General features: G+C 46.9%; 1 protein-coding gene across 1 annotated transcript; it reads right to left on the bottom strand.

Annotated features, from left to right (window-relative positions):
- LOC306661779 (uncharacterized protein) lies at window positions 1–6,429 on the bottom strand. Its single transcript, XM_079141009.1, has 2 exons — window positions 3,660–6,429; window positions 1–1,274 (listed from the first exon to the last, which is right to left on the bottom strand). The coding sequence occupies exon 1, from the start codon at window positions 4,450–4,452 to the stop codon at window positions 3,928–3,930; it is 525 nt and encodes a 174-aa protein (XP_078997135.1). The 5' UTR covers window positions 4,453–6,429; the 3' UTR covers window positions 1–1,274; window positions 3,660–3,927.
- Window positions 6,430–11,577: the final 5,148 nt, after the last annotated feature.

The following is an 11,577-nucleotide window of genomic DNA, read 5'->3' as shown; positions in this document are numbered from 1 at the left end:
GGTCCTGGATCTCGGGATAGTTGGGAAGGACACTCTGGGAGTTATTGGAAACCAGGCTTACAGAGGAACTTCATTTAAAACTTTTATTATGAAAATGTTTGAAACACATACAAAGATAGCATTGTTCTGTGAACCCACATATACTTAATTCAACAGTTACGAATTTTGTCACTTTTTATTCCTTCCACTCTTTTCTTTCTGTCCTTAATTCTCTTCTGAAATATTTAAAATTAAAGGAGTTGCTTTACTCCATACATCGGCATCTGTCTCTAGGAAATAAGGACCTTTTCTTATATAATTTCAGGATCATTTTTTTTTTCAGGACCGTTTTTACAACTAGCAAAATTAGCACTGACTCCTTGGCATCATAAATACCCAGTCCACAAGTAAATGTTCCCAACTGTCTGAAAATGTATTTTTTAAAAAAAAATTTTTAGTTGTTCATGGACCTTTATTTTATTCATTTATTTATATGTGGTACTGAATCAAACCCAGTGCCTCACACATGGTAGGCTAGGCAGGTGCTCTACCACTGAGCAATATCCCCAGCCCTGAAAATGTATTTTTATAGTTGGCTCTACAAATCATGAACTGAAAGAAATTCATATGTTCTGTGTGTTCTGTGTAAGTAGTGAGTCTTTTGTGTGTGTGTGTGTGTGTGTGTGTGTGTGTTGCTAGGGATTAACCCAGGGCCTCACACACATACTAAGCAAGGCCTCTACCTCTACAAGCTACACTCTCAGCCCTATAGTTGTCTTTTTAAGTCCCTTTTCACTCTCCCCGCATAAGCCATTGACTACTTAAGGAAACTGGGTCAGATTTCCTTTAGAATGTCCCACATTTTGGATGTGTCTGCTTACTTCCTCATGTGTCATTTCTCATGGACTTCCATCTCCTGAATTTCCCATTAAATGGAAGTTAGCTCTGGAAGTTTAATCAGATTCATCTTCATTCTCGTCTTGGTTTTCTCCTTGTTTGGGAAGAACCCTTCCTCAGTGCAGAGTGCTTCAGACTATCACATCAGGAGGTCCCCAGCATCAGGTTGTGTCACTTTTAGTGACACAACTCATCAGCAGGCTCAGATGGTGGCACCTTGGTTCTTCCATTGCAGAGTTCTCTATCAGTCATCATCTTTGATTCATCCATACATGATTCTTGCTTGAATTCACTGGGAATTGCAAAATGGTGACTTTTTCTTCATAATCCTTCTACATTAGCTGGATTTCTTCTTTAAATAAGAGGTTTTCTCCACCAGTTAGAGCTATTTGGCTATCCTGAAACATAGTTTATATAGAACAGGCAACATAAATCATAAGTGCTTAATTCAACTTTTTTCCTATAGTATCCAACTCAGAATTTTGAGCATGCTAAGCTACACCCATAGGCCACTTTTTCTTTTTAATTGCCAACTTTCAGAATAAGAAGTTCAAAGAGGCATCATTTCTATTTTTTTTATTTTTTATTTTTATTTTTTGTGGTGCTGAGATAGAACCCAGGACCTTGATCATTACTAGGCAAGTGTTCTTCCACTAAGTTATATCTCCTTTCCTGAAATATCTTTTTTTTTTTTTTTTTTTTTTTTTCCAGTACTGAGGATTGCACCTGGGGGTGCTTTACCACTGAGCTACATCCTGAGACATTTTATTTTTATTTTGAGACAAGGTGTTCCTAACTTGCCAAGGCTGGTCTCCAGCTTATGATCCTCCTGCCTTAGCCTCCTGAATTGCTGGGATTACAGGCTTGTGCCACCTTGCTGAAATATTATTTTAAAAAATGGCTAAGCTTAATTAGCTGGGCACAGTGGTGCATGCCTATAATCCCAGTGACTCGGGCAGCCTGAGGTAGGAGGATTGCAAGTTCAAGGCCAGTCTCAGCAAAGTGGTGAGACCCTCAAAATTAAAAAAAAAAAAAAAAAAAAAAAAAAAAGTCTGAAGATATGGTTAAGTGGGTTCAATTTCCTGGTACAAAATAAAAAAATTTAAAAAAATGATGATGATGATGATGATGATGATGTTTGGGCTTAGAGCTGAACAGGAATGGGTGACCTGGGTAGTACTTGGGGAAGGCGGTGGGGGGCTACTTTGGTAGTTGGGCCTGCCCCTCGCTCACTCCACTGCATGGTATGTAATACAGACAGATGCTGGAGAGTCAGTGTCCTGGCCCTTGGACACGATGATATAGACAGGACACAGATCTGGTTTGCTTTGTTGTGCAGACAGCTGAAGGACCCAGGAAGAGAGAGGGAGAGTAGGTGAGAGGGAGGAGAGGAAAGGAGAAAGAGAGATAGGAGGGGCTGGGGCTGTAGCTCAGTGGTAGAGTGCTTGCCTAGCATGTGTGAGGTATTGGGTTCAAACCTCAACACCACGTAAAAATAAAAGAAAGTATCGTGTCCATCTACAACTAAAAAAAAAATAAAGAAAGAAAGAAAGAAAAGAAAGAGAGATAGGAAATGATAAAATAGCAAGCACAGAAGACCAGAAGAGAGACAAATACAGAAAGGGAAATAGAAACAGAAGAGATCAAGAATGAAATGGCACCCAGAAGCAGAATAAACAGAAGAGCAGAGAGATGTGAAGAGAAGACCAAGGAAGAAAATAGTAATGAAGGTGGGATTGAGACAGGGAAGGGGGAAAGAAAAAGACATATATGTTTTTAAATCAGGAGAAATAGAGAATGGGGAAGACAGATGTAGACAGACACAAGTTTGATGATGTTAAAATGTCCCAGTGGAAACAGGTATGGAGAGAGTGCAGTATAAATGTAGGGAAAAAATAAACAGAGACAGAAAGAAAAGAACATATTGGCTAAATTATATTGCTATATTGTGTGCATGTGTGAATGTTAAACAACAAATTCCATCATTAGGTACAATTCTGCACCAATAAAAAAAAGAGTGAAAAAAAGAACAAGATAAAAAAAGTGGGGGAGAGTTCTAGAGAAGGAGTGAAGAAAAAAGAAGACTGAAATAGGAGCCAGAGAATATGAGAAACATGGAGGGGGCTTAGGGTTTTTGGCTTAGAAGCAGGCCCAATAGATACCTGAGTCTGTGACTTCCAGATGTCTCTTGGTGACTTCTCCTGTCTCCCAGCCCCCACCCCAGGGACAGGGGACTTATTTGACCCTGAGTCAAGGGTCCCCAGCTTCCTTCATCCCCATGCTAGATGAGATGGTTATCATAGATGGGATTACTGCTACAAGATTGAGGTCATAAGGCTGAGAGCTCTGAGAGATTTAAAAAACAAGATATCCAGGCAGAGAGTTCCTGGCTAAAAGTGAAGGACCAGGGAAGGATGGCAAAGCTATTCAAGGAGAGAGGATCCAGGGCCCTATCTGCTCAGGTACCACTTCTGGGCCAAGGGCTGCTGACCTCTTTACCTGATTCAAAATGGTCAAAGGTTCAGAAACTGTTGGGGCAAGTAGGGGTATGGATAAGGTCCAAAGGACCAGAGTGGCCTCTGAACAAAGGCTCAATCTTTTTTTTTTTTTGCGGTGCTGGGGATTGAACCCAGGGCCTTGTGCTTACAAGGCAAGCACTCTACCAACTGAGTTATATCCCCAGCCCCAAAGGCTCAATCTTAACCATATGAATTACAGAGGAGACAGTTTCCACTGGAGGCTTCCACTGGAGGGTGGAGGGAAGAAATAGCCAACTTGCTCACCTTCAGGGGCTCTCAGGGCGCTTCACTTTCCATTCCAGAAGTTGCAGAGAAGGAGATTCTGGAACCAGCATGAGCATGCCCAGAAACTATCTTCAAAGCAGACTCGCCCTGTCCCCCAGGCCTGGGGGAGAGGGGTTCTGTGTAGCCTGCTGCCTTTCCTTGCCTGGGTAGGGGTCCAGCTGATCCCTCTCCCCACTCTTCTTAGAGCTCCCGTCTGAGAAAGCAACTTCAGAAGTGCTCCACTGTCTCTCAGAGGGCAGCAGTTCACCTAGACAATCAGACATCGCCCCTGAGATGGGCGCTGTCTCCTTAGGCAGAAGTTACAGCAACCAATGGAGCCTGGGAGCCCCCAGGTGGCCCCTTGGCCACATCCACAGCTATCACTACAGCCCAGGCGGGAACTTCGGGAACTTCGACAGGCAGCTTGGCCCTTGGAACAAGGGTAAATGGGGCAAGAGGAGGGGTGGCAGCAGGTCAGGGGTGGACCGGAGCAGGGGACACAGGAGATATGGGGACAAGACAAGGGAGGACAGGCAGGGCAAGGAGGGCAAGGGCAGGTGCAGGGTGGCCCAGGGAGGCTGGGACAGGATGGGCAGGTAGCTGCGTAAGAGGGACAGGCAGTGCAGGAGTAGGAGGGAAGGGGACAGCCAGGGCAGGAGCAGGTACAGGAAGAGGGGGGACAGGGCAGGCAGGGAGAGGCAGCTGGTGCACCGTGACCAGAGTGGGTAGGGGGCTCTTGGTAGGAAATCTTCTTTTTCCTAGGCCCCAAGCGTAGGCCCACAGAGAAGTCCATCCAGCTGTAGGAACAGGCAGGCTGGGACCTGGGTTGAAGGGAGGACAGTGGGAGTAGGAGGGATGGACTGGGGGGGGGGGGCAGGATTAAATCTAAGACACGTTGAGCCTTGCAGATCCTGCAGGGAGTTCAGCCCTCCCCAGCCAGCCCTCCCCTTCCAGATCTGCCCAGCAAAGCTCCCCTGCCACCCTCCCTGCCATTGACAATCCTCTAACTGCACCAGACCAGAACATGTTCTTCAAACAGGACGTGCACTTTCATGCCCCCAGTCCTTTGTTCACACTGTTCCTTCAGCTTGGAATGTCCTTCCTCTCTTCTTCACCTGGCTAGGTCCTATATCTCTGAGGCCTTCCCCTCTATTTAATCACAAAGAATTTCTTATACTCTAGGTACTGACACCTGCCTGAGTTTCTCCAACCCTGGTGGCCAGAGCTACTGCTTCAGAGCCCCAAACAGCTCCCAGAGGGGGCTCAGGGAGGCAGTAGCATCAGTAGAAGCACTCTGAGAGACTTGAGTCAGGGATGATGTTGAGGTATTAGGATGCCTGGGTTCTCGGAGTTTCCAGAGAGAGCAAGTCTTAGGTGTGGGCGTGGGGGTGCCTGGCTGTCTCTGGGAAACTGACAGCTGATCTGGAAAACTATTATTTGCTATAATAGTTATTATGGGTCAATCACTAGCCTTGGTAGCGAAAAAGATAACCGAGTTTCGTCTCTTATGGAGCTCCCAAAAGAAGGGAGGGGTGGAGCCATGTGAAGACAAAAAACAAACAGGTAAAAAAAATTAGCTTATTTTAGAGCATGAGAATGGCTATTCTCACTATCACTGGGTGATGTGATAAAAAGTGACTCAGAGGTGAACCAATCAGAGGGGCAGCTAGACAACCCCCAACAGGTAGGGCAAGGCCCATGGCACTTGTAATCCCAGTGACTTGGAAGGATAAGACAGGAGGATTGCAAATTCAAGGCCAACCTGGCAACTTAGAGAGACCCTGTCTCAAAATAAAAAATGAAAAGGATTGGGCATGTGGTTTAGTGGTAGAGCACCCCTGGCTTCAATTTCTAATACCACAGAAATAGTCAGGTATGGTGATCCGTGAGGAATGAGGGGAGCTACACTCTGAGGAGCCCTGGCAGAGGACAGAAAGCTGCCTGAGGTTGATGGAACCAAGGGAATCAAGATGATTGGGTTATGAAAAAACAAAACAAAACAAAAAACTGAGAAAAGGATAAGGAAGGCTCTGGGTTTGATCCCCAGCACCAAAAGAAAAAAGAAAAAGAAAAACAAACAAACAAACAAAAAAAACACAAGGACAAGGATGAAGAATGCTAGAGGTTACGGTCTCAAATTCAGTGGTCAGGGAAAGACTAAAGGGAGTAAGGGAGCAAGCCATGGAAATGTCTAGTGGAAGAACATTCCAGAGAGTGCCACAAGCAAAGGGAAGATTCATAATGGCACAGCTCAGAGTGTAAGGCAGAGTTCTCATCATACAGGGCTTTGTGAGCCAAGGTAGGGACTTAGATCTTATTCCAAGTGAAAAGGGAAAATCACTGACAGTTTTAGGCAACTGAGTGGGTGGGTCTTTTTAGTCCTACACCTGCCCTGGGTTAGAATGTTCTGTTACCTATGTAATTGGTACAATAATTTTGGAAAACAGTTGGTATCTGATAAAATTGACCTGTGTATAGTTTGACTCTTAGTTCTATATCCTAAAAAAAACTTGTATGTATGTATGTATGGGAAATTTGTTCAAGAATAGGAATATTTATAGCCGTGTCGTTTATGATAGCTCAAACTGAAACACAAGTTTACCACCAGTAGAACAAAAAAATGAATTGGGTATATTCATGCAATGAATACCATGCAACAACAAAAGACAGCTCTGTGCAACAACTTGGATATATCTCACAAACAAGAAGTTGAGGGCCTGGGATGTGACTTAGTGGTAGAGCCCTACCTGGCATGCATGAGACACTGGGTTCTCTCACACACACACACACACACACACACACACACACACACACACAAATAACCAGGTAAAATAAGTTCCTTGTTTATAATTACAAAAGTTTGGATGATGGCTACTTTTTGAGGGGAGGGAGGGAATTGTGGAAGAGACAAAGTGGGGAACTTCCAGAGTGCAGGAAATTCTCCATTTCTTGACAAGGATAGCAATTAAATAGGTGTTCAATTTATTCCAGCTTATTCTATACACTGTTCACAATATACTTGTATACTTGGTACAGAAAAAAGAAAAGTACCTCTCATTTCTGGGTGCCACGATAATTTTCTCAAATTATGCTGAAGTTAAGACACCCTTTTTAAAATATGTTTTTTTAGTTGTAGGTGGACACAGTAGCTTTATTTCTTTTTTCTTTCTTTTTTTTTTTTTTTTTGTTGTGTTGAGGATCAAACCCAGGGCCTCAGGTGTGCTACGCGAGTACTCTACCACTGAGCCACAACCCCAGCCCAAGATACTTCTTAATCCATTATACCCATCTTTTCCACCAGACCTTGAGAACAGTGACCTTCTCTTTATTTCTATCATCTATCTGTGCCTGGAATATACTGGATGCTCAATAAGTATTTGCAGAATTGTACTGAATTGAATTTCCCAAGTCTGTCATTCCATGAAGAGATAAGCAGCAACAGGAAAAGGGTCAGAAGCTGTGTGGTGAAGAGAGCACAGGACCACCAAGACCTGGGTTCCCATCTTAACTCTTCCACTTCCTAGCTGTGTGATAATTAACCAGTCACTTGACCTCTCCAGTTCTCAGTTCCCTCCTTTGTGAAATGAGGATGGTAACTGGAGCTTTCTGGGCTGCCTTACCCTGCAGATTGAATGAGATACTGTACATGCATAGCACAATGCATGGTACTCAACAAAGGATAGATTCCCCAAAACCTCTCCTCTCAGCCCCACATCATTTCTTTAAATGAGCACATCATATGGGGGACAGCCAGACATCAAAGCCAGCTCCAAAGGGGCTAGACTTCCTTGGCACCCCTTAGTGTTGGCACAGAGATATAGTTTGGCAGCAGAGAGATCTGACTGAAGGTGAACTGAACCTAAGTAGTTGGTGGGAGTTGGCAGGGCAAGCAGGATGCCTGGGTCCTGGGAGTTTCCATCCAGGGGAAGTCCCAGGTGTGTGTATGCGGGGGTGCCAAGTTGGCCCCACCCAACACCCTGGCCCCAGGGGATGTGGGCACAGGGAGGAAAGTGGGTCAGAGCAGGGCTGCAACTTAACCCCGTTGGTCCCATGACCTCTTTGCCAGCTCCAAAGGAGGCAGAACCACAGAGGCCTGTTCCTTCCTCTAAAGGGCCTTCAATTCCTTTTCTTCAGGAAAAACTTAAGCCAGGTGTGGTGGCCCACACCTATAATCTCAGTCAGTTGGGAGGCTGAGGCAGGCGGATCAAAATTGCTAGGCCAGCCTCAGCAACGTAGCACGGCATTGTCTCAAAATAAAAAATAAAAAGGACTGGGGGTGTAGCTCAGGGGTAAAAGGTGATGTGCCCCTGAGTTCAATCCCCAGTACCAAAAGAAGAAAAGAAAGAAAAACCCAATTGAGGGGGCTAGGGCTGGGGCTGGGAGCTGGGGATATAGCTCAGTGACGAACTGCTTGCCAGCATACATGAGGCCCTGGGGTAGATCCCCAGCACCAAGCAAAATGAGAGAGGAGTCAGGAGTAGTAGCACGTGCCTCTAATCCTAGCAGCTGGAGAGGCTGAGGCAGGAGGATTGTGAGTTCAAATCCAGTCTCAGCAATTTAGCAAGGTCCTAAAGCAACTCAGAGAGACCCTGTCTCTAAATAAAATTTTAAAAAGGGGCAGGGGTGTGACTCATGGATTAGGCACCACTGGGTTCTATCTTAGTTACCAAAAGAAAAAAAAAAAAAAAAAGAGGAAAAGAATGAGATGAGAAGAAAGGAAGGTGCCTGGGCAGGAGGAACTGGAAGCTTCCAATAAGAGAGGAGAAAGACCCCCTTCCCCCTAGAACTCTGCACAGAGGTTATGTGCAAAACAGACAGCTACATCCACCCACACGCTAGCTGGCAGACACCTGGAGCACTTGCTTCACACACTCCAGGCAACTGTGGAGGCAGACAAGCTAGCTCCAGGGAGTGGAACAGGTTGGGGCTGGACCGGTGGGAGGAGGGTGCAAGGTAGAGCAGGCAAGGAAGAGAAGGCTTTCTGCTTGAGGAGGCTCTAGCTGGGCAAATGCAGGAATCTTCACCCTGAAGGATTTGCCAGCATGAGGCCTTGAGCTCTGTACTATACTCTCAGACCTAAGTCTATAATTCCTCTTCACTCTGTCTCGATTTCCCTCTTTGGAGCAGGAGATGAAACTGTGAGTGAAATCATTTCAGAACAGAATTATCAGGTGTCGCATATCCTGCTTTAGCCATGAGGAATTGCTTACCACCCCTCCCTTGTGGAATATTGGATCCAGGTAGGCAACAGGAACGGAAGTCCCTTCTTCTTTCTGGGATAGAAGGCTGACTGACAGCCAGGACCTCAATTCCAGGGCCTTGGCACATACTCTTGTCATCGCTTTCTCTCCATTCTCCTCTCACTGTTTACCAGAAGGCTGTCCAGAGGGCTGGGGGCAGATGCTCCTTTGCTTAATTTTCCTAGTACCTCATGCCTCTCCATACCTATTATCCTATGGACTGTTTGATTAACATCTTACTCCTCCATCAGAGTGAGTCTGCAAGGACTAGATATTCCCAGGGCCTAGCAAGGATGCTTGGCACATAGTGAATGTTTAATACAAATTTGCCAAATTAATGAATGGTGCATGTTCAGGGAAGAAATTCCTAGAATTGTATAGGGTAGTCCTAAAAGCACATGTTTCAAAACTAAGGCCTTATTCTTTATGGGGATCTGGGCAACCCCGGGGCTGGTAAGGACCTTCCACATACAAACTTGCTCAGTAGGAGTCAATAAGCTGGCAAGCAGCAGGATAGGCTCAGTACGAGGAGTGAAATTGAGCAAGCACTGGGGGCAGGGCTGGCACAGGTCTTGGCACAGACTGGGAGACTGGGAGAGGAGGGGAGGGAGTAGGGACATGGAGAGGCCACGTGCTGTACAAAACATGTTTTCATCACACTCTCCCTGAGTGCCTTAGTCTCCAAGCCCCTGTAGCACTTCTGTGCCTTAATGATGTCCTTGGAGGTTGTAACATAGCTCCCCCACCCCCCAGACATCTGCCAGCCACCTCTAAGCATGGCATGGGACATCTTGTAGGACCAGATTGGGCATGGGAAAATGACCTAGTCAGCGTCCTGATGGGAAAGGGGCAAGGGTGAAAACCAGGGGTGGGGCAATAGGGCAGAGGCAGGGCAGTGGGGCAGACACTGCGTCCTGTCCCTCTCCTACAGTCTCTCCTTTTGCTCTTTACTCTGTGATGAGGGAAGCAAAGGAAGCCTGGTCCTAGGGTGCCCAAGATATCATTTCTCCAAGTTACCAGTGTGACAGAGTGGAGCAGCCACCAACAGAGCAAAGCCTAGAAGTAGGCATAACCCTGGGGAAAGAGAAATACGGGGAGACCCCTCCACCAGTTTCCAGAGTGAAAGCCCTCTTCCAAAACCTCCTCCCGGAATCCCTGGACAGAGAGCTGGCTCTACTGCAAGACAGGGGTGAAAAATTTGGAAGGGAAAAAATTTCTATGCATGGACCCCTCCCCAAGGTGGGGTCCTGGGGAGGGAGAGCAGAGCTGTCAGGGCAGAGGCTTTGCAATCCCGAGGGATGGGGCCGGTATAGGGCAGGTCTTCCTGGGCATCGCCCCCTGGCTGCTGTCGTTGGCTGGGGACAAGGAGGACGACAGAAGGGAGGAGCTACAGCTACCAAGACGGATAGATGGACAAACGCCCATCAGAGACAAAGACAGAGGCAGACAAACGGACAAACCAAGACAAAGGGGAAGCAAGAGACAAATGGAATTCTCCAGCTCACCCTCCCCTTGGAATCTACACCAAGTGTTTTTTTTTTTTTTGCCCTATTTTAGATTCTCTGTCCCCATTTTTTACCCCAGCCACATAGTCTCAGTTCTAGTTCTTAGTATCTAGCACCAGTCTCTTACTCCCTCTAAAGAAGGGGAAAAGAAGAGTGGAGAGAGGTGATACCCAGCAGGGACAGTGTCATGGGGCTGGTGCCTGGATCTGTGTCAGAATGCCTGTCCATGGAGGGAGTGGTGCCCTTGCCTGGTTCATGAGGACAGGAGATTCATTCACTGTAAACCAAGTTCAGATGTGCTGGGCAGGGATGGGGATGTGGGGGTGGGGGGATTAGGGCCACATTCCCAAACCACAGCTGGGCCCGCCCTCCCTGCCCCAGCCACCACCAGGACTAGGCAGGAGGGGTTAACTTTACAGCCTCCTGGCAGGATCCCTGCCACACAGGCAGGGCGCCATCCCACCCCAGCCTGGACGCCAGGGTCTAACTCCCTGACAGCCGCCGCTCCCACATTGCTAAGAGTTGCTCCCAGGGTAATCAGCAAAGTCAACAGCAGGCAGGCCACCTGGGGACGGGACCCTGGAGTACCTATTCCCAGCTTTCCTCAGCTCTGGAGTGAAAGGGAGGGCTTGTCTTCACCCCACTGACATCTCTGGTCTCCTGAGATAGACACAGCATGCTTCTTCTTTTCCTCTCTCCTTCACCTAACTCTGGCTACCAAAAGTGGCCTTTCCCAGGAGGGAGGATACCTGGTCCCCAGGGTAGCAGTGAGGACAGAGCAGAGTAATTCCAGTATGGAAAATGTGACATAACCCAGGAGTCTATGCCCCAGGTGCTGGCCACCCTGGGACTGTTGCTGGGGAAGGTCCTTTGGGCTAGAGCCTAACCCAGCCCCTATAATGTTTCCTTTCTCCTCTTCCTCCCTCCCAACCTCAGTCCCTGTGGGAGCATTTAGGGTCTGTGCACAGACCTTGGACTTCAGATCCCTTCTTTACTCTGGCTTTGTGCTCAGTAGAATAGAGTGAAATTGCTGGATTCCCACTTTAGGTGAAGAGTCTGTCTGTGTTGGTCAGTTGATGTCTCATATGTGTCCCATCAGACACAAACACTGATTCTGAGCTTTCAGAGACCCAGAGTCAACAACATTCGTGGCGCATCTACCAAGCAGCCCCG

This window comes from Sciurus vulgaris (assembly GCF_902686455.1).
Source record: "Sciurus vulgaris genome assembly, chromosome: 5".
Lineage (NCBI taxonomy): Eukaryota > Metazoa > Chordata > Mammalia > Rodentia > Sciuridae > Sciurus > Sciurus vulgaris.
This window is presented reverse-complemented; position numbering and strand designations above follow the sequence as displayed.

Excerpts from the sequence above, each read along its gene's own strand:
- LOC306661779 (XM_079141009.1), bottom strand. The coding sequence starts at position 4,452 with ATGGACTTCTCTGTGGGCCTACGCTTGGGGCCTAGGAAAAAGAAGATT.